The following is a 21,061-nucleotide window of genomic DNA, read 5'->3' on the forward strand; positions in this document are numbered from 1 at the left end:
AGGAAGAAGAATCCACCGGGATTCCAAAGATCCCCAGAAAACCTTCTCCTAAATCTGAGAACAGCTTGTCAGAGAAAACCAGCAAAGATAAATCCTTCTGTCCCTAAGCCCAGTGCTCCCGTGTGGTGTTTGTACCTCCCCATCTCTGAGCTGGGGGAAGGCAGAGCTGCTGCACCTGCAGGGTCACTCTGCCACTGACATGTGGCATTTCGGGCAGCACAAAATAAAGTGGCTCAGACAAGCGCTGCATCTCTCCAAATGTGCTGCCCATTACCCCTAATCTCGTTACCTTAATTGCCAAAGCCATTAGGGCCCTGCAGTCTGAAAGGAAACAAAAAATCGATGCAATTACCAGCCCTGAAATTGAGTTACAATCTTCTAATAAATTACAGCGAAGGCCGCTTTCTCCAGTGACTCTCAGAGGCATGTTTAATTCTCTGCTTCGGGGCAGAAACTCAATTAAAAACAAAAACTTATTTCATTTTAATTGCTGGCCTAATGAAACCTCTGTCACCTGCAGCTTCCTTGTGTGTGTGTCCAGTGTTTCAGCTCTACGAGTGGCTTCTTGCTCTTTGCTAATGTGTGAGTTGCACACACATAATAATAATATATATTTATTACAGGTTATATTTTAAGTGCAGCAGCAGCTGATGGTGGCAAACATGGAAATGGGTAATAATAACAAATTTCTCTTGTGAATCCTTTGTGAATCTTTGCGGATATGGAGCTGTGGCTGTCACTGCTGCTCTGCTCTCCTGTTTTTACCAGGGTGCTTTGGGGTGTGTAAAATGCACTGGGATTGGCACAGGGGAAGCCTTGGCACAGCCAGGGTGTTCCCATGGCCCTGTTTGATGGTGAGATGAGGAAACGAGGAGGAGTGTGACCACTAACCCATGCTGATGCCCAAAAACACCTGCAATAAACCACTTCATCAGAAGCACCTTTGGCAGAGGCCATTTCTGCTCTGGCAGGGGATGAGGATCCTGCAGCATCAGATTTCCTGGAAAACACATGGATTTTTACAGCAGGGGCTCAGCCCTAGGAGCTGATGTAGATGCTGTGTTCAAACACAGGGTGGAGATCATTCTTCCAAAGCTGCCAGGGAATGATGAGAAGCAGGAAAAACAAAACAAAACCAGGGAGGTTATGCTGAGCTCACATTTCCTGACTGTCCTCTTACACAAATGGAAGAAGTTCCTAAAAGCCTGGATCAAGCCTCTGGCAGAATGGAAAGAGGAGAAGAAGCTCCCGTGAGTGCCTTTTCTGTTCTTGCTTGTAGACAAGGCCACACAAGAAACCTGGCAAGGCTCTCTTTTGTTTTTGAAAGGTAGCCAGCTTGGGGCTGGGATTAATTCCTGAGCTCAGCCCTCCCTTCCTCTCTGGGGTACGAGATGGGGATGTGGATGCCAGTGCTGGGCTGATGTGGAGGGAGAAGGATCTGGCAGAGGGAGAAAAGGCATCTCAGTGGGTTGGAAGAGACCCCAAATGCAAATTTTGGGAATGGTTTGTCCTGGTGTGGGCAGAGGGGGGTGTGAGGGGGAAGGTGTTTATGACTCTCGGGTGTTGCTGTGATCAGCTTTGGTTTCCTCTCCAGGGTCTGCAGTCACAGTTAAGGGTGAATTTCCTCACAGAAATATGACACAGGAAAAAAATTTTAAAAAGCTCATTCCCAGACAAGTCTTTTTGTGGCACTTTCCCATGGCAGAGCCCTGCTCTCCCACTGCTCTGTCTGAAGTCCTCTGCAGCACTTGCCAAAGAACTGTGAGACGGCATGAAAACATTTCAATCCAGCTCAAACCCATTTTTTCTTTTCTTTTCAGCTGCCTGGAACTGCCTGGAATGGGTATTTAAGCAATTTCAGTCATGGGACCACAGCGGGTACGTCCAGAGCTTCACCCTTTACAGCTGCACACCCACTCTGAGCCTGTGGGGTGGAGGGGCACCCCTTTCCTTGGGTGTTTGTGGGGAGGGAGCCTAAACCCTACAGATCCACCATGGGATATGTCCTCGTTGGGATGCACAGCATAGCCAGGGACCAACAGCTTCATGTTCTCATTTCTGAGTGGCTGCAGATCTCTGCAGGGAGAAACAGATCCTTGAGGAGGGACTGGAGCTACACAGCCAGGCCTCTTTGGGATTCCTGGAAAATGAGTCCCAGGGAAAAGATGAGTAGCTTTGGCCGTGGCTGAAAAAATGTGCGCTTTAGGGGTAGAGGTATGTTCACACAATTTTTTGCAAAGCTGTTTTTTGTTTTGCTTCCAGAAGATTAACGTCGATTATTAAACTCCTCATTAACCTTCAAAGTGCCAACAGCACCAGGCAAATCCCATCTCCTACTGTGTGAAATGAGCTTCTCAGTGACAGCTTTTTTCCTGAAAATCAGATCCCAAAAATAGGAGGCTCCCAATCACTCACCATTTCCTGAAATCTGGGCTGCAGCCATTTAAGCAGTGACGCCCACAGTTCCAGGGAGTGACCACTGCAGGGGTTGTCTCATGCATTGTCTCATGCAGAATTGATTCCAGCAGTGTTCTTCCAGCTGAATCTCTCCCTCTCACCATAATTCAGGACTGGATTCTGGTGCTGACATGCCCTCACCTTGGATGAGTCTTTGAGCAGCCTGGGTTAAGGGAAGGTGTCCCTGCCCAGGGCAGGAGGGTTGGAACAAGATATTCTTCAAGGTCCTTTCCAACCCAAACTATTCACTATTCTGTGAATTCTATATTTTCCATTTACTAATGCCTTTCACCAGAATCCATGTCTTAATGTCCTAGAGCTGGCATGGAGAGGGCTCAGTGTCCTCCTAGGAGCAGGGAAATGTTCAGCATTTCACCTCTGGGAACAGCCCCACTGGCATAAAGATGCTGGTGGCAGGTTCTTCTTTACCAAGAATTGAGATGCTGCTTTCTCAGTAGTGACCCAGGTGAATATAAGCAGCTCACAGTGAGCTGTGCTGGTGGATTTCCTGTAATTTGGAGCACAAACTTTGCTAAAAGCTTGTGGTGGTGCCAGGAGGAAGTAGTGACTTCCATCAGAGGAAACCGTGCTCATTCATTTTTAAGTTTTATGTGTCTGAGTAAGGAAAGCAGAATTTTTTTTTAATATGTACATGTAGACAGCTATCCCCATGCTCAGGCAAAGGCCAAGTTGTTCAGGACACAAAATATTCACCAGACAGTGGCAGAAACATAAACCCATGAAATTCCAGTACCTGAATGGAGCCTACAAGAAAGATGAAGAAGGGCTTTGTACAGGAGCATGGAGTGACAGGACAAGGGGGAATGTGTCTTTCAGCTGAAAGAGTGTAGGTTTGGACCAAATATTAGGAGGAATTTCTTTGCTGTGAGGCCCTGGCACAGTGTGCCCAGAGAAGCTGTGGCTGCCCCTGGATCCCTGGAAGTGTCCAAGGCCAGGCTGGACAGTGCTTGGGGCAATCGGGGATGGTGGAAGTTGTCCCTGCCCATGGCAGGGGTTGGAGCAAGATGGTCTTGAAGGTCCCTTCCAACCCAAACCATTCTGTGATTCTATGAACTAAACATCTCTGTGTTTCAAAGATGTGTTTCACATTCCCTCTGTGATGCGATGTTTGCTTCCTGTGTGAATTGGAACAACACTTTGATCCCTTTCCCTTGCTCTTAGGCAGCCACTGGTCAAACACAACCTCAGGAGTGACAGCAACAACCACAGGCACGTGGCTAGATGCTGCCAGTTCGAGTGAGTACCCGTACGAGTACCTGGATGAGGACGATTATGGGCTCTATGGCCTCTGCACCAAGGAGGAGGTGCTGTCCTTCAGCAGGGTGTTCTTGCCGTCATTTTACACCGTGATCTTCCTGGTCGGAATGGCTGGGAATGCCCTCCTGTTTACTGTCCTCCTCATGTACATCAAGAAGAAAAAGAAGATGACTGAGCTGTATCTGCTGAACCTGGTGGTTTCAGACTTCTTCCTGCTACTGACCCTTCCTTTCTGGGCTCTGTACTTTTCTCAGTGGGTCACCTGGGACATCTTGTGCCCATTCTTAAATGCCATGTACACTCTGAACTTCTACAGTGGCATCTTCTTTGTGAGCTGCATGAGCCTGGACATGTATCTGCAGATAGTTCACTCTTGGTCTCCTCACAGCTCCACGGTGTGGAGGAATTCCATCCTCATGTTGTTGGTGATGTGGATCCTTTCCATAGCTCTCTCCATTCCTGATGGCCTCTTCACCAGCACAAGGCAAATTCACAACAAAACCATCGTGTGCACCCAGGATTATGGCCAGGAGCATTTATTTTGGAAAGTTATCTTTCGGGTGATTCAAAACATCCTGGGATTCCTTTTCCCCTTCTTTTTCATGACGTTCTGCTACTCCCGCATCGCGTGTGTGCTCAACACCTCACAGATACCTGGCTCCAGGAGAGCTCTCTGCTTAGTCCTTACTCTGGTGGGAGTCTTCTTTGTGCTGTGGTGTCCTTACAACATTGTGCTCGTCCTCCACTCCCTGCAAGATGCCGGTGTGATCAGGAGCTGTGAAAGCAGTAGGAAACTGGACTATGCCCTGCAGATCACAGAGAGCTTGTCCTTTGTCCACTGCTGTCTCAACCCCTTGCTCTATGCTTTTGTGAAGAAACGGTTCAGGGCATATTTGTGGAAGATCCCTCAGGCCATTTTCAGGAGGGGCACTTTCTTTTCCATCCAGGACTCCCAGACGAGCCCGTCTTGCAGCAGATACGCAGCTGAGATAGAAATGTTGAGCATCACAAATGCATCATAAGTATTTACATTATTTACATTATGTGTGAGCCCTCTGCTCTGCCCGTGATGGAGTTGGTGTGAGCCCACAGCACTGTATAACCAGATAGTTCATTCTAGCAACAGCCTTGAGATGACGACTTCCCATACTGGGATTGGAAAAGTACATGTGGGATCTGTTTCTGTTGCAAGTGGAATTATTATGAAAGAATTGTCCTGTATTCACACTAGTGGAAGAAACCCAGTTCTCATCTGGAGGCAGTAGCAAATAAAAGATCAGATTTCTCAATGTTGTGCCTTAAAAAATGCAAACTAAGACTTGAGGAGAGATTCTCCTCCTTCCTGGCATGGACTTTCCATGGATGGAATTCCATGCTCATCCATCAGGCCAGAAAGACTGCCAAGGGATCTAGCTTTTAGCATCTGACAGATGATTTAACCAGGATAATCTCATTTTCTACCAGGAGACACAACAGGAAGGACTGGACACCTTTAAGCTGAGTTGTTCTCTGTCACGATGAGCTGTGCCACACTCGGACCTGCTGAGCAGGGAGCTGGGACTCTCCAAGGGACAGAGCCTTGGTTAGAGATCAGTTCGATCATCAGCTGATTTGAGACAGTTTGAGCAGAACAAAGTCCTGACCAGTAACAGTGAGAAAGAGATAAAAGGGGGCTCAGCAGAGCAGTGGTGGAGGTATTTACCTTCCACGGTCCAGTTTGACAAGATAAAAAAGATCCATGGGTACCACCTGTAACCTAAATATTGGCTTTGAAACACAACAGAGTGAGAACATGGCCTGAACAGAAGAGCACAGAGAGCTGATGGTCAATCCTTATTACCCAACGTGGCTTTGAAGTTCAAGGTTCTGAGTTTGCTGACTTTTATTTAAAGGCATTATTCACCCCAAATGCTCCTGAACATTAAATGGTCCCTTTCCGTCCTGTAAATCTATTAAGTCTGGAAGTTGCCTAGAGTTGTATAAATAAAATTATGAATTTAAGAGAAAGCACTCATCACATTTATTTTATTACTACATAAGATTACAGGACTGAGAAGGGCTTTGAGTTGATCACTGCTGTTATTTTTCTTCCCAACATTGCTACAGTGTTTTTCCAAAATGGTAAGGTTGGGAGCTTTCCTTAAAAAAACAAAGCCAGAATAAATATTTTGCTGATGCTATGATGTGGCCTTCACTCCTCGGGTCAGGTCACTGGAGGGAACATGGAAAGTGACAGCAGCTGGGAAGCTAAAAAAATGAAGATTGTGATCCCAGACAGAGGAAGGCTCTTGGGACTGTGGAAAACTCATGATGGGATGCTCTAGGGAAGAGCAAAGGTGAGGAAGGGAGGGGAGTTAATGTCACTCTGCATCCTGCATGAGAAGAGGTCCAAGCACCAGCGGCTGGGACAGGCTGTGGTGGCAGTCTGGGTAGATCAGGGTGGCAGCCCCCAGAGGAGCAGTGCCAGGTGGGATATGGGGTCCCTGACATTGTCCCCAAACCCCATCCTGGAGGGAGGTAACAGGGGAGTTTGAGAAGCAGAAGGGAAGGTGGGTAAAGCAGAAGTGCTGTGGTCCCTTATGGGCACTGCTCCCCAGCCAGGGGCTGGGTGGAGCATCTGGAAACTCTGGACTCCTCTGGTGCCAAGCAAATGCAGTGGCTCAAGCTCTCCTCACTCGTGGGGCAGCTCAGCTGCTTTGCTGTGCGCTCAGACAGAGCAGTAGCACTGTTCGTTAGCAGAGCACTCCTGGGACACCATGTGCTGTGGAGATCACCAAAATGTCAGAGACTTTTCCTTCTCTTGGCTTTTGAGACCAAATCAGCTCAGCTGTGACCCCCTTCCCTCAGTCCTGTGCTTATTTCCCAGTAGCATTTCCAACGTCCACTCTTGGTTTCATTATTTCAGTGGGTGTCCATAGCCTGGTCTTAATGGCAGAAATCACAGGGTGGGATTCTCTGAAAATTTTCCTTACAAAATCTGAGCTCCATGCAGCCTAGAGAAGGGAATTTGCCTCATGCCAAAACCCCTCCCCCTAATACAGCATGGATCCATCAGGATTCTAGTATACCTTCCACCTTAAAAATCTCTGTCCATCCAGGGACAGGTTCACCTCGGAGCACTCTGCCAGAGGCAAACACTCACAGCCAATGAGGACAGAGGCTGTCAGCTCTGCGTCTGCTTATCAGCTGCTGGCTGGGGATAAAATGCACATTTGCACCCCAACCTGCCTCTAGTCCCAGCTCCTGGAGGGGCACAGAACTCTCATGGTGCTCTGGGTGATTCTCCTGTGTACCTTGGTGTCATCACTGCTCGGTGGGCTCTATGTCCTGGGTGTGTTTCGGAGACAGAGACCCAATGAGCCGCCCCTGGACAAAGGTACCATTCCCTGGCTGGGCTATCTGCTGGAATTCAGAAAGGACAGCTCAGAGTTTCTCAAAAGGATGCAGAGCAAACACGGGGATGTTTTCACGGTGCTGATCGGTGGCTATTACTTCACCTTTGTGATGGATCCCTTCTGCTTTGGCACCATTGTGAAGGAATCGCGATCCAAGCTGGACTTTAGGACTAGTGCAACTCAACTGGTTGTGCAGATTTTTGGCTACAAGCCTACTGAAGCCACTCATAGCATAGTTCATGCATCAAGCACAAAGCACCTGATGGGAGATGGCCTCACTGTCCTCACACAAGCCACCATGGAGAACTTTCGGAAGCTGCTGCTTTTCAACCTGAGCTCAGGAGAGAAGAGAGTGTGGCAAGAGGAAAACCTCTTCCAGTACTGCTACAACATCGTCTTCAGAGCTGGGTACCTGGCTCTGTATGGCTCTGAGCCACCTCGAGGGGCAGGGAACAAGGAGAAAGCTGAAGAGCAGGATCGCCTCCACTCCAACCAGCTCTTCCAGGAGTTTCGCAAGTACGACCGTCTCTTCCCTCACCTGGCCTTTGCTCTATTGCCTCCCAAGGACAAAAGAGAGGCTGAACGGCTGAAGAGACACTTCTGGAACATGCTGTCTGTGAAGAAGGTCTGGCAGAAGGACAATATCAGTGACTGGATAAGTGATCAAGAGCAACTTCTGGCAGAAAACGGTGTCCCCAGGTACATGCGAGATCGTTTCATGTTCATGCTCCTCTGGGCATCCCAAGGCAACACGGGCCCTACTGCGTTCTGGCTCCTCTTGTATCTGCTGAAGCATCCAGAGGCTCTGAAGGCTGTGAGAGATGAGGTGGATAAAGTCTTGAGGGAGAGTGGGCAGGAAGTTAAGGCAGGGAGCCCCCCAGTTACTGTCTCTAGGGACATGCTGAACCAGACTCCTCTGCTGGACAGTGCTCTGGAGGAGACCCTGAGGCTGGTGGCAGCCCCAATGCTGGTCAGAGCTGTCCTCGAGGACACCTCCCTGAGGACAAGCAGTGGGACAGAGTTCACCCTCCGCAGGGGGGACAGGGTGGCTCTGTTCCCACACATCTCCGTGCAGATGAACCCAGAAATCCACGAGGAGCCTCACAAATTTAAGTACGACCGTTTTGTAAACCCAGATGGCACCAGAAAATATTTCTACAGAAATGGGAAGAAGCTGAAATTTGTCAGCATGCCTTGGGGAGCAGGAGTTTCCACCTGTCCAGGGCGGTTTTTTGCCACTGCTGAAATGAAATTGTTTGTGTTCTTGATGCTGAGTCACTTTGACCTGGAGCTGGTCAATGAGGAGGAGGAGATCCCAGCCATAGACGCCAGCCGCTGGGGATTCGGGACCATGCAACCTGTCCGCGACGTTCGGTTCAGATACCGGCCACGCTTTTAACCTGGGGTGTCCTGGTGGTGTCGTTTGTTCTGGTGTCACCTATGGCACAAATTGTCTGATCCTGTGGTTATCAGATCTGTGCAGTGCCACCACTGGTGTGATCTTGTTTGCTTAATGCTTATCATGGCTTTTGTTGTTACCTCCTCCTCATGTGCTGCTGCTGTGTGTTGTGTTGGTTATGGGATAGAGGTTAATCTGCACAGAGAGACAAAATGTGCTCTGCCCCATCCCAGCCCCATCCCTACTCCCAGCCCCATCCCAGGGGCCATCAGCCCATTGAAAGCCAGGAGCGCAGGGTCAGATTGGCAGGTGGGAACCCAACTTCAGGGCTTCCAAGAAACAAGGGTTTTGCCCAGGTTCCTCCCAGGGCTGACCCAGCAGAGCATCAGCCCCATGGTCCCAGCATGACTCCCATGGAGATGTGTCATCAGAAACATCTCTTTATAACCACCTGAGATAAGGGGGATTGTGTCAAGGCAGGGGAGACATCCTATGGTGTGTAGAGGAAGAGCATTTTGGGACTGCACAGGACTTTAGAGTGTTTGGGGGAGGAATCAAAGGGGGGTAAAGGAGGGATTTAGGTCATTTGGGCAGGAAAATTGAGATGTAAGGGGATGAAAAGGGCTGGTTGGGTGCAAATAGGTGGCTGGTCCATAGACTTGTCTGGTCACACTCTGCACCTGATAATTTATTTTCCACATGAAGTACCATTGGCAGGATGGCATCAGCTTGTGGTGAACCTCTGAAAGGTCAGAGAGCAGCAAATATCCTCTCCAGAGATGTAAAAATTTCCTTGGGGGAATTTTGTCTTGTTTATGTTTCCCTTGGGATGAGGCCTCCAAAGAGAGCAACCTCAATCCCTTATGGACTACAGCCACTGTGATCTTATAGCCCTCAAACATATGTTTTATCTGCTGGATCAGTGCAGGATAAAACTTTGCTCTACAAGCTCTGCTTTGCTTTATTACTCTTCAACAATTAGGACTCCCACCACTTCCTTACAGAAGTTAAACCCAAGCCTCTCCTGCGTGGAGAACAGTGGATTGATTTTAATGCTGACACTAACCTTGAACTTTGGAGATTATTTGTGGTCGAGGAATGAAACTCAAACATTTTCATGTGTGTCCAAACATCAGATCTAGATTCTGCTTTGTCCTTCAAAGGGCAGAGTGATGTTGTAACTACATGTTAAGGGCAAACTATCCCAGCCTGCCAGACTGGTCATTAGCCCTGACCTCATGGTGGTGGTGGAAATTCAGGCAGAAACTATCAAGCAGTTGTGGCAGGACCAAAGAAAACAAAAACTACCTGTAAGGCTTGGCTGTGACAGCTGATATTTCCATTAGGAATTCCAGCATCTTTTCACTCCTTCCATGCTCCATCTACAGCTCTCACCTATTTTTTTGTCATCCATGGGTTCACTCCTCTGAAGTCCTTCTCACATTCTGGTCAATGCAAGCTCCAAACCATGCCCAGGAATGTCTTGGGGTAGCTGGGCAGCTCGGAGCCATCATCACATCCTGACCAGGTGATGTTCTCCTTCAAAGCTCTAGGAAAAGGATTTTTCATGTGGATGTCTTGCATAGAAGTGGTTCCTAGCCAGTAGACAGTGTCTACAGGTTATCACAAAGAGGCCAGGTCAGAGTTGAGAGGTGAGGGGCATGTGGTGTTGCACAAATGTGGATTGGGATTGGGGAAGGGATGTAAAAGTAATAACAATGATTCAGCAGAAAAATCTGGCTTTATTTGCTCGTCAGAATGGTTTATTTAACCAAACAGTGTTGAGTCTATAAAAGAGCTCAGACATGCTCAAATGCATGCAATTGTGAGAAGCAGAAAAGACAAGAATTCATATATGGAAGAGCATGAAAGCTCCAAACGAGTTAATCTTTAATTATGTTTTTTATGTTTAGATAGGTTTTTCCCTGGCACTGACCTTTCCATCCCAAAGTGCACCAGCAAGAGCAAAGAACCAGCCTGTGCCAACAAAAACCTGACTGGATTTGTGAAAGAAGTTAAATTGGACAGGATCCAGAGTCTTGAAAGGTTTCCTGGGGGGGCAACCCTCATTGCAGTGTCTGTCTCATGTAACTCTCCTCTCCTCCCAGAGAACTGAGCAGAGTCTGGCCCTAAGCCCTTGGGTTTCTCTCCTGTAGCACAGAGTGAAGACAGTATCACTTCAGCATTCCAAATTTTACAATCTTTTGAGTTGGTGCCTGCTCTCCACAGCACAGGGAAAGCTCCTCTGCTCTCAGTCACAATTCCTGCTCTGCATGCTCAGCAAGAGAAGGGAGTCATGATCTTTCAGGTTTGGAACAATATGGATTAAACTTGTTGGGAAAGAGCCTCACTTTTAGAATTGAACTGTAATGCATTAGGAACTGTTTTCCTGTTCTACTTCCTCTAAGCACAGCCAGACACAGCTCTGAGAAAGCCTCCTCTTACTGCTGCTCACTTGGAAAATTGAGAGACACATCAATCACTGCAGAGAAACTCAAAGGAACACTGAAGTTATGAGTACAAAGCAATGACACAGCCAACACCATCCTTTGCAGAGGTAAGCAGGGTCAAAGAGGAAGGTCAAAGAGGAACGTGACATTTCAGGATTATTAAAAAGAATTTAAACACTCAGCCTTTGCCAGGAACGCTGCTGCCACATCTCCAGGTAGATGTGTCCCTGCTCCCCAGGGAAGAGCAGCTCAGCTTCAAAGTGGCAAAGTCTCTTAGTGGTACAAAATCTGCATGTTACAAGGTCACTCTTGGATTTGCTGCCTTCATGTCCAGTGTCCCAGTTCCCCCCATGAGTCACACATACACAGAAACAGCCCGTGGCAGGCAGGACACACGGATAAAACACTGTGGGGTCGGGCAGAGAGCAGCTTGGCAGGAGGGTTTGGTACCAAACACTCGGTGCAGGAGGGCACAGGGATTCCCACCTGTCACCACATCCACGTCACTGTGCAATCATGAGGCCGTACTTGGAGCACAGCAGGCCTCTCTTCTTCTCCCGTTCCATGAGGAAATTCCTCAGTTTGGTGGTGGGGAAGGTGACCAGTGCCTGCTGCCTGTTGTCCAGACCTGTCTCCTGGAGCCACGGGCTCTGGAGGCACTCGGAGGCTGACGGCCTTCCCCTAGGACAGACAAAGGTGAGTGGTCAGTCAGGGATCCGTGCTGTATGGGGAAGCTCCTTGCAAATGGAGAGAAGGGGCAATACCCAGGATGTGGCCCAGCTGTGCTGCTGGGAGGACAGAGAGCCTCTTACCAAGGGTTTGCACACAGAGTGCTCTGGAGGAAGGACACTGCTCCCCCGGAGAGACCTGCGTAGCACCGCGTCAGCTTCAGTTTTCCCCTCCTGGCTGTTCTCAGGAATTCACAGGGTGCATCCGAGCTGATGGGGTAGTTGGCACTCAACCTGCCCCAGGAGAAGAGGATTGAAAACATGAAGCTGCCTCCAGCTCTGGAGCTCACAGCATGAGGAGGATGTGGAGCTGTTGGAGTGAGTCCAGAGGAGGCCACCAAGGTTAGGAGAGGGATGGGGCACCTCTCCTTTGGGGAAAAACTGAGAGAATTGGGATTGTTCATCCTGGAGAAGGCTTCAGGGATACCTTAGAGCCCATTCCAGTACATAAAAGGCTCCAAGAGAGCTGGAGGGGGACTTTGGATAAGGGCATGTAGTACCAAGCCCTCCCCTAAGGATGAACAGTTTTAAATTAGAAGAACTTTAAATTAGATATTGGGAAGAAATTCTTCCCTGTGAGGGCACTGAGGCCCTGGCACAGGTTACCCATCTATCCCCTCCATCCCCCAGCTTTCCATGGCATTGCCAAAGGAGGGGCACACCTGAGATTAACTCTCTGAAACTGTGATTTTAAAGCCAGTAACAGCACAGGGAGCAATCAGCTGACTCACATGATGAAAGCTGTGATTCCGACGGACCAAATATCAGTCTGGGGAAGGGCTCCTTGCTCTGTCAGCAGTTCTGGAGCTGGAAAAGTAAACTTGTGTGAGGCAAGCTCCCGTCCAACACACTGAGAGCAGCACAAAGGCAGTGAATACTTTTATGCTTTGCTGCCTTCCCAAGAAGGAAGAGGCAGCTCCCAGGACAGGGAGCTGGTTAAGGAGCTTCCACTTGGATGCTGATTGCAGTGAAACCATGAGAACCTCTGGGCAGATGGCAGCAGTGCTTTATCCCTGGATAAATGGACACATGGGTGCCAGCCAGGGTGGCATTGCTGTGAGCTCTGTTCCCTGTGGTCTGCAGTGGGACAGCTGTCACCACTCACTGCTCCCACAAACTCACACTTTCCCTGGAGAGCAGCACCTGGCAGGCTTTTCTTGCTGGGACCACCTGCTGCCTTGACCAATGTTTGTGTCTTTCTGTTTTTCACAGATTGCAGATAAGCCCCAAGTCGCTGTGACTGAGCTCTACTCACCCATAGTTTCCACATAGTCCGAGCATTTGTCCATGGTAATAAATTTGTCTGGTGTGTAGAACTGTGCGTTCCCAAAATCCAGGAGTTTCAGCAGGTTGGGCTCAGTGATGATCATGTTCTCAGACCTGAGGTCCAGGTGCAGGATGTTGTGTGCATGGAGGTACTCAGTGGCACTGAGGATCTGCCACAGGTAGTCTCGGACCTCCACCTCTGAGTACGACGTCCTGGTGAGAGAAAGGGGATAGAAAACACAGGTGTGCTGTCTGCATGCCCAGAAATGCCTTTCTACACCCACTATCACCCTCCCCTGGGTGTCAGATCCCATCAGACCCTTGAGAGTTAAGAAGAAACAACTCTAGTTTAGCAAATCAGCTTTGTGTGGAGAGGCTGGCCTGTCCTGTGAGTCAGGTTTACAGATGCAACAACAGGATGTTGTAGAGCTGAAAGAGAGAAAGCAGATTTGATGCCCACAATTCCCTCTTTTTTTTAATCACAGGATTTCAGCAGATCCATTTTGTACCACTGTGAGAAACACTGAATCTTCCTGACCCACAGTAACCTCCATGTCATGGTGTTGGGGTTAACAGGTGCTGGCATAAGGAAACCCTTCATGTATCACATTATGGGAGATAGTGATACCTCAAGTTTTAGCTTTTATATTTTTCAGATTCTGTGCTGCTTTAGTGTGTGGGTCTGAGCTTCACATTAGGGGATGGTGAGCTCTCTGCACAGAGCAGGGGGACAAAACAATTCCTTCTACAGCTGGGGACCAAGGACAGATGATCCAAATCTCAGGCCCAAGAGCACAAACAACGTGGGCTGAAGAGAGAAAAACAAGCAGGATGGGACTGCATGGGCTAAAGCTGGAATGGGACAATGAACTCCAATGTGCAAATGGAGCAGAACTGATCACAGTGAGAGCCCCCGGGAGCGGTCGTGCATTTTGGGACCATTTTGGTTCATCTTGGGTGCAGCCCTGGCTGGGCTCTTGTGCTGCCCAAGGTGGATCCATGGAGGAGATCCTTTTAATAAATCCCTGCTTTATTCTTTAGCTCTGTCTAGTCTCTGTTCTAGGGAAGCCTTCACAAGGCATCAATAGAGTTTCATATCAACCACTGTAAACTGCTTGCAACATCTCAGCTGGGTGGCCCTGAGTTGTCCCTCTCTAGGGAACTCAATTTTTTTATCTCACAAGAAGATGCAGAACAAACACTTTATGAATCCCGTGTGCAATGACAGCACACTGGAAGAGGCGGAGAGGGACGATCCAGTTTGTCAGGAGAAAGCAACAGGTATCTTCCTCCCAACAGCAGCCCTGACTGGAAAACTCTTCCCTCGTGTTCTTACCGTAATGCCAAGGAGTGGAGCAGCTCTGGCCCCACACACATCTCCTGGATCAGCACCAAGTGCCGGGGGCTGACATAGGCACCCTTCAGCTGGGCTATGTTAGTGTGGTGGAGCTTCCTCAGCACTTGGTACTCCAGCAGCACAGCCTGCTTGTCCTCTTGCCAGTAAGGGATGATTTTAGCGGCCAAAGTCTTGCCGCTCACCTTCTCCCGGCACTGCCGGACGATGCTGAATCGGCCCCTGGTGCAAAGGAAAACAAAGGCATGTTAAGCTTCTCTCCTGTTCTTTAAAACCTCCAGGATCCCATGCTGTGTTTTTCATCTGTGCCTGGTGGGGAGTTACTGCATCTACTGTCACAGTTTGCACATCCTCCTGTGTCTTTAAACTGTACAGTCACTTTAGATTATGGGAATGAGAACTTAACTCCTCTGGAGAGAGAAGAGGGAGCAAGAGAACTACTCCTGTTGGCAATGGAAATCAGTGTCTTTCTTCCAGGCAGAGAAAGTTGAATCCCAGCACCCTGACTGAAGTGGTGTCTGCAAAGGTTGGTGCAGCAAGGACAAGAAACTTTGTTAGCCCTGGGCTCATTTCATGATAAATCAAGTGCGCCTACCTCCCTGCCCAGCACATCTGTTGTGACAGGACAAGGGGGGATGGTATTAAACTAAAAGAGGGTTGATTTAGACCAGATATGAGGAAGAAGTTATTTTTACAGTAAGGGTGGTAAAACAACCTGGCCTTGAGCACTTCTGGGGATGGGGCAGCCACATCTTCTCTGGACAGCCTGTGTCAGGGCCTCCCCACCCTCACAGGGAACAGTTTTTTCCTAATATCTAATCTAAACTTACTCTCTTTCAGTTTGAAGCCATCCCCTTGTCCTGTCCCTAAATCCCCTTATGGAAAGTCCCTCTCCATCTTTCTTGCAGGCTCCCTTCAGGTACTGGAAGGTGCAATTAGGTCACCCTGAAGTTTCTCTTCTCCAGGCTGAACAACCTCAATTTTCTCAGCCTTTCTTTTGTAGGAGAGCTGCTCCATCACATGTGGGATTTCCCTCTGGGTCATTAAGAACTCAGTTGGGTTCTCTACCTTTTGATCTCGGTTTGGAAGGCGTAGGTCTGGTAGGTTGGGAAGGGCTCAGGAGGGGTGATCATTTCACTCTCTTCTTCAGGGGCAGCTGATGGGAACTCCTGCGTGGCAGCACGAAGCTCTGCAGGGAGAAAGGGACAGGGTTTACATGGGAAAACAGCTCTGTGTGGAAACTGGAGCCTCTCTGAGTTTCCCATGCTATCTGTGAATAATGACAAGCAGAGCTTTCTCCAGGTGACTCTGTGTTCCAGCTGTGGCACCCAGTGCTATTGCAATACAACAGATTCTGCTCTGTCCAGCCCCAAATTCCCTGATATGGCCACTCCAGACAGAATGAGATGGATTCTATGTTGTGTGCCATGGTATCAAACATCTTAGCCACTGTTTCTTATTTTCTCACACAACAAATCCTCAGGATATGGTAAAAACTGACAAGAAATTAGAAACTCCTAATGGTTGGGCATTTCAGAGCAGCTGATGGAATTTGTTGCTCTGGTTCTGGCGTGTGGTTGTGTCCAAGCACTCCCTGAAATACTAAAGCATCCCTTTAAAGCATCTGGTTGGAAAAGCTGAACACACTGAGATATGATAAGAAATCCTGAGAAAAAGGAAAGCAGAGGACTTGGGGTGAGTTAAAAATATCTCTGTGAACGAATTTTTACAGAGCAATCCTCTCCATTGGGAGGAAATTCCAGCTAGAGCATCCTTCTGTTTCTTTACAGAAAGGACATTTCCTTTTGCTGTGAGGATATGTTTTCTGTGGGGCCATGGATCTCTTAATTTTAAAAACATGTGTGCAGTACAAAGTAGTCAATCAGGTGACAAAAACAGTTAATCAAGATTTCTATACTTCAGAGACAAAATACAGCTGGAAAATTCACCACAGGAGGACAATAATTCCCAATGGAAAACTCCAGAATAGACAAGTTTACTACTGAATTTAGGATTTAGTCTGTAATATAAGCAAGTCCAGAGTTTTCACCAGTGTAAGATCTATAGCAGTAGATAAATGCCTCCAGTAAAACATTTATTGTACAAAACCCATTTCCTCATAGTCTCAAATCAAAACTGTCTTCAACAGGTAATCTACAGCTCTCATGTTTTTATTTTGTTATTAAATTTTATATAGTTACACACTCTTTATATTTACATGATGTTGTTATCTTATTGGGGTTTTTAATATGTTTACACGTATTTCCCTGTGTCCAGAATGAGAAAATAATTAGAAAATAATTTAATTTTAGATGCAAAACAACCCTGAGCTAAGTGGAATTGGCCTTGATTCACTTGCTCTTGGCTTCCGGGCCCACAACTAAAAGGATGCAGTGGGTTTTGCTGCAGGAAAATCCCAAAGTTTTCTTGGTGTTTGGTCTTACCCATGTGATCCTTCCCAGGGATTTTCACTTTGGCAGAGGGGTCGCTGTAGGGGCCCATCCCTGCCTTGCAGGTGCAGGCTGTCCTGAAGTGGTAGGTGAAGCCCTGGGAGAGATCTCTGGCATAGTAGCAGCAGTCGGTGATGTCAGAAGCAAGAGTTGTCCACTCCCCATCTTAACCAAGCGAAGAGAGAAAAGAGATCAGGACTCATTTTAAGGTGGTCACAATTGGTTGGAGGTTTTTTGAGATTTGGGGTTTTGTTGTGGGTTTTTTTGCTGTTTTTTGCAGTTTTTTTTTTTTTTCACCAGCTTTATTTATGTGCTGGGAATGTGGAGAAACCAACTCATCATGGCCAACTTTGGGGCTCTACCTGTGTCATTCTTCTCTAGAATCAGCTGGTTTATATCTGATAATTCCAAATTGTGCCAATATTGTTCCAGAGGAGTGGTGAAATTTTCCTGTATTTTTTCTCTTTATCTAATTCATGCCACCAAACTCTACTGGAAATATACATCAAGAACTCCAAACAAAAGATAAATCACTATTTTTTTTTTCCTGTTGGCCCCGTCTTGAATCCAGTTGAGACCATGAGGTGCAGGATTCCTGGACAGAACCATCCACAAACACCATCCCAGGAAACCCAGTGTTTGAAACGTGGGGGTTTTACTCAGCTTTTATGAAACTCAGAGGATTTCTCATGGAACTGGAATTGTAGGTACGTTCTGGACTCATTATTCATGGGACTAAGTTAGGAAGGAGAAAATCCCCAGTAAACATTTAATCAACATTCCTCCCACATGATGCTGTGTCCCCTGTTTTGCTGCTGTGCTCAAGGCTGAACCCAACTCCCTGCAACTGCCTGAGATTAAACCTGTCCTTCCATTCAAATAAAATCTGGCAAAGACCCTCAAACCATTGGATAAGCAGCAATTCCCCACCCAAACCCAAGGTATCAATGATTTTACAGGGTAATGGTTGAGCTGGGGGCTGTTTGTGCAAGAAGGAGCAGATACAGCTTAGAATTGGAGAAAAATATGTGCAGAAGCAGCATAGAAAAGCCTGTTTTCAAAAAAATGGATGAAACAAGGAATTTATTCCTGATAATCTTAATCCTCCTGTGTTCAGGAGAGCAGGATTTTGCATGTTCCTGCCAAATACACAGAACGCAGTGGAAAATTGTAGGTGCTGTTCCCCATTTTTCTTCCTAATTGGAAGAACTTGTGTTTGTGTCCTCCACAAAATCTCTCCTACAGTTGTGTCAAAAGGAATAACGATAAAGAAAGTGGTGTTGGAGAGAAAGTGACTCAAACTAGCTCCAGAGGGAAAGGGCAGAAAGCTGCTGCCCATGCTGATCCAGAAGGGAGGGTTCGTGTGTTTGTTTGTTTGGAGAATTAAGTGAAGGAACATGGAGCAGCTGAATCCAGGCTGTGTTTGTGTGGCTGCAGCAGGAATTGCTATCAGACATCACACTCATAATAACAACAGCAAATCCATCCCAAGAGAGGCAGAAGAGCCTTGGGGATTTGATACAAAGCTTTTGTAACTGAACAGGAAAACATCCGCTTTTGACAAGGGCAGATAGTGACAGGACGAGTGGGAACAGCTTTAAACTCTGAGAAACTTAGATTAGATGTCAGGAAAAATTTATTATTCAGAGGGTGTTGAGGCCCTGGCACAGGGTGCCCAGAGCAGCTGTGGCTGCCCCTGGATCCCTGGAAGGGCCCAAGGCCAGGTTGGACACTGGGGCTTGGAGCAGCCTGGGACAGTGGAAGGTGTCCCCACCCAGGAGGGGTGGAAGAGGCAGGAGGGCTGGAATTATATGGTTTTTAAGGTACCTTCCAACCCAAACCATTCCATGACTGAATGATCCACTGACTTCTATCAGCCTCTGGACCAAGCCTCAAAAGAGAATATCAAAGGGGTGATGCAGTTTTGACAAACTTTGGTTTTCTTGTCCTGGCTCTTTGCCCTAAGCTGCCTCCATAGTCAATGGAAAAAGAAAGCACAGCTTTCAGCAGAGGATAAATTGCCTGTTTGATAAATAATCTTTCTCCAAGACTGTACAGAAAGCCTGAGCCTGGGATGATGTTGTTTCATTAGTGTCTAATTTTGTCAGATTACTCAGAGCTGCATATCAGACCAGGCATTTTCTCCTGTAGCTGCTCACTTTTTGGTTGTAGCTTCCACGCAGGCTTCTTTGATTGACACTTTAGCAAAGCCTTGGTATGAATATGTAAATTCCAGGTTGATTTAACCAGCACAACCCCTAACTTTTAGATGGTTAAATGATAGTTGTATGAATCCCATTCCTAACTGTAAACTGGGGAGTTAAATCAGGCTGTTTCTGAATAACAATAAAATATCCACCTGGTGAAGAGATCATACAAACCAAGATGTTTCTTGCAAAGCATGAGGACAGCACTTTACCTTCAGTCTTGCACTGGACAGTGTAGTGGACAGGGCTGTTGGTTTCCACAGGTTTCCAAACCATCTGCACTCCATCCTTGTAGACCTCCACGATGTCAGGGGGTGGAGGGCTGGGGGGAACCTCTGTGGAGAGGAGGCACAAACCCCACGAGTGTTAACAGCAGCACTGCTGTGATACAAAACTCTATACCCAGCATACCTCAGCTGCGGATATTATTTATATATACATATACACACACACACACACACACATATATATATATATATAAATAACATGCTTTTTTTTTGTGTGTGCATATATATACACACAGCTAGTGGAACAGCAATTTTGCCATCCCTAATTTAAACTCACTACTAAGATTTTGTCTTGGTGTGGCTCTTAATCCAGGAGAAAAAATAAAGAGTGAAGAAGAGGGAATGAACCCTACACAGGCTGTGGACCACAGCAAGGGAGAGATCTTCCTTTGTACCTATGTGCAGAAATCTCACCGCTAAGGTTATATTATGATTTATTAAGGTTATATATATTTATTAAGGTTATATATATATTATTTATTAAGGTTATATTATAATAGGCTATATTTCTGGGGACAAAATTACTTAAATATCTATTTCTGTAGCTACTCCTTCTCTCACCTGCTTTTCTTATGACACAAGAGGTGGATGCTGAGCCCAGAGAATTTGTGGCCACACAGGTGTAAATACCAAAATCCTCAGCATTAACAGAGAGAATCGTTAACAGCTGGAAGTGTTTGAGTGTGGATGAGATGAGGATCCGGCTGCTGCTCTGGACAGGAATCCCATCTGCAAAGCAGGAGATGGGAGAGGTAAGCACCCTGCAAATTATACCAAGGTGTTCAAAGCTCTCCCTGCAGGCCTGTCCCAGGGGGTCAGGGACTCTCTGGAGGGATGGCAGTGTCACCTCTGAACCAGCTGATATGCAGGGAGGAGTGAGCTGCCGTCCGGCACGAGAGCGTCACGCACTGTCCGGCGGCCGCAGCCTGGTCCATGAGCTCCTCAACGAACGACGGGGCTGCAGAGAGGAGGGAAAGTGGGGATTCAGAATGGCCTGGAGAGCTTTGCCTGGACAACAAATCCCTGCAGGACACCAGAAAGCCTTTTTAATGGGGTCAAGAACCTTTCTGGTTCATGGTATCCCATTCCTTTGATCACCATTTGGAGAATGCCCCAGGCACAGAGCACACAGGTGAAGGAACCCTGTTCACCCATGGGGGTAATGTGACAGATCCAGATGGATCTTGGAAAATCCATGGGGAATAGCTGCATTGCCCAGCTCTGGTACAGCTGAAGCAGCAGAACAGCTCAGAGCAGAGAGAGACCCTGTCACAGTGAGGGTTTTCCTCAGGCTGAACCTAAATGTGGGGGCAAAACTGAATTATGGAATTTCAAGGATGAGGGGATCAAATAGGACAAGAGGAAATGGCCTCCAGTTGCCCCAAGGGAGGTTTAGTTTGGATATTAGAGAAAATATCTTCATGGAAAGTGTTATCAAGGAATGGGAGTCACCATCCCTGGAGGGATTTACCAGATGTGTGGCACTTGGGCACATGGTTTACTGGTGGCTTTGGCAGTGCTGGGTTAATGGTTGGACTCAGTAAACTTAGAGCTCTTTGCCAACTAAATGATTCTGTGATCAAGACAACACAAGAAGAGAGGAGATATGGAAAATGGATATTGAAGAAGAAAAAACCTTGTAGAACATCAAATCTGCTCCTATCTCTATGGGAAAGGGGGAACTCATGTTTTCTTCTGTGTTTCTCCAGGGGTTTTCTCCACAGTGGCCAGAGGCTGCCAGCCCCCCACAGCTGCTCTTCCCAGTGTCTGTCTGGGCTCTGCTGAATGCT

The 21,061-nt window shown here is 47.4% G+C and overlaps 2 protein-coding genes across 4 annotated transcripts; both read left to right on the forward strand.

The window, feature by feature from the left end:
• The first annotated feature begins 723 nt into the window (after positions 1-723).
• On the forward strand, positions 724-5,742 carry ACKR2 (atypical chemokine receptor 2). 3 transcript variants are annotated; one of them, XM_068176146.1, is made up of 4 exons: positions 724-993; positions 1,180-1,250; positions 1,821-1,878; positions 3,640-5,742. In XM_068176146.1, the coding sequence occupies exons 1-4, from the start codon at positions 894-896 to the stop codon at positions 4,755-4,757; spliced, it is 1,347 nt and encodes a 448-aa protein (XP_068032247.1). In that variant the 5' UTR covers positions 724-893; the 3' UTR covers positions 4,758-5,742. The 3 variants fall into 3 exon arrangements, with proteins under 3 accessions (XP_068032247.1, XP_068032239.1, XP_068032241.1); XM_068176138.1 differs by lacking the exon at positions 724-993 and having other exon boundaries at positions 1,048-1,250; XM_068176140.1 differs by lacking the exons at positions 724-993; positions 1,180-1,250 and having other exon boundaries at positions 1,260-1,878; positions 3,644-5,742.
• Positions 5,743-6,958: 1,216 nt separating this feature from the next.
• CYP8B1 (cytochrome P450 family 8 subfamily B member 1) lies at positions 6,959-8,644 on the forward strand. Its single transcript, XM_068176111.1, has one exon. It carries the CDS (start codon positions 7,000-7,002, stop codon positions 8,527-8,529), a length of 1,530 nt encoding a protein of 509 aa, XP_068032212.1. The 5' UTR covers positions 6,959-6,999; the 3' UTR covers positions 8,530-8,644.
• Positions 8,645-21,061: the final 12,417 nt, after the last annotated feature.

The sequence above is a fragment of the Anomalospiza imberbis genome, chromosome 1 (genome assembly GCF_031753505.1).
Source record: "Anomalospiza imberbis isolate Cuckoo-Finch-1a 21T00152 chromosome 1, ASM3175350v1, whole genome shotgun sequence".
NCBI classification, from domain to species: domain Eukaryota; kingdom Metazoa; phylum Chordata; class Aves; order Passeriformes; family Viduidae; genus Anomalospiza; species Anomalospiza imberbis.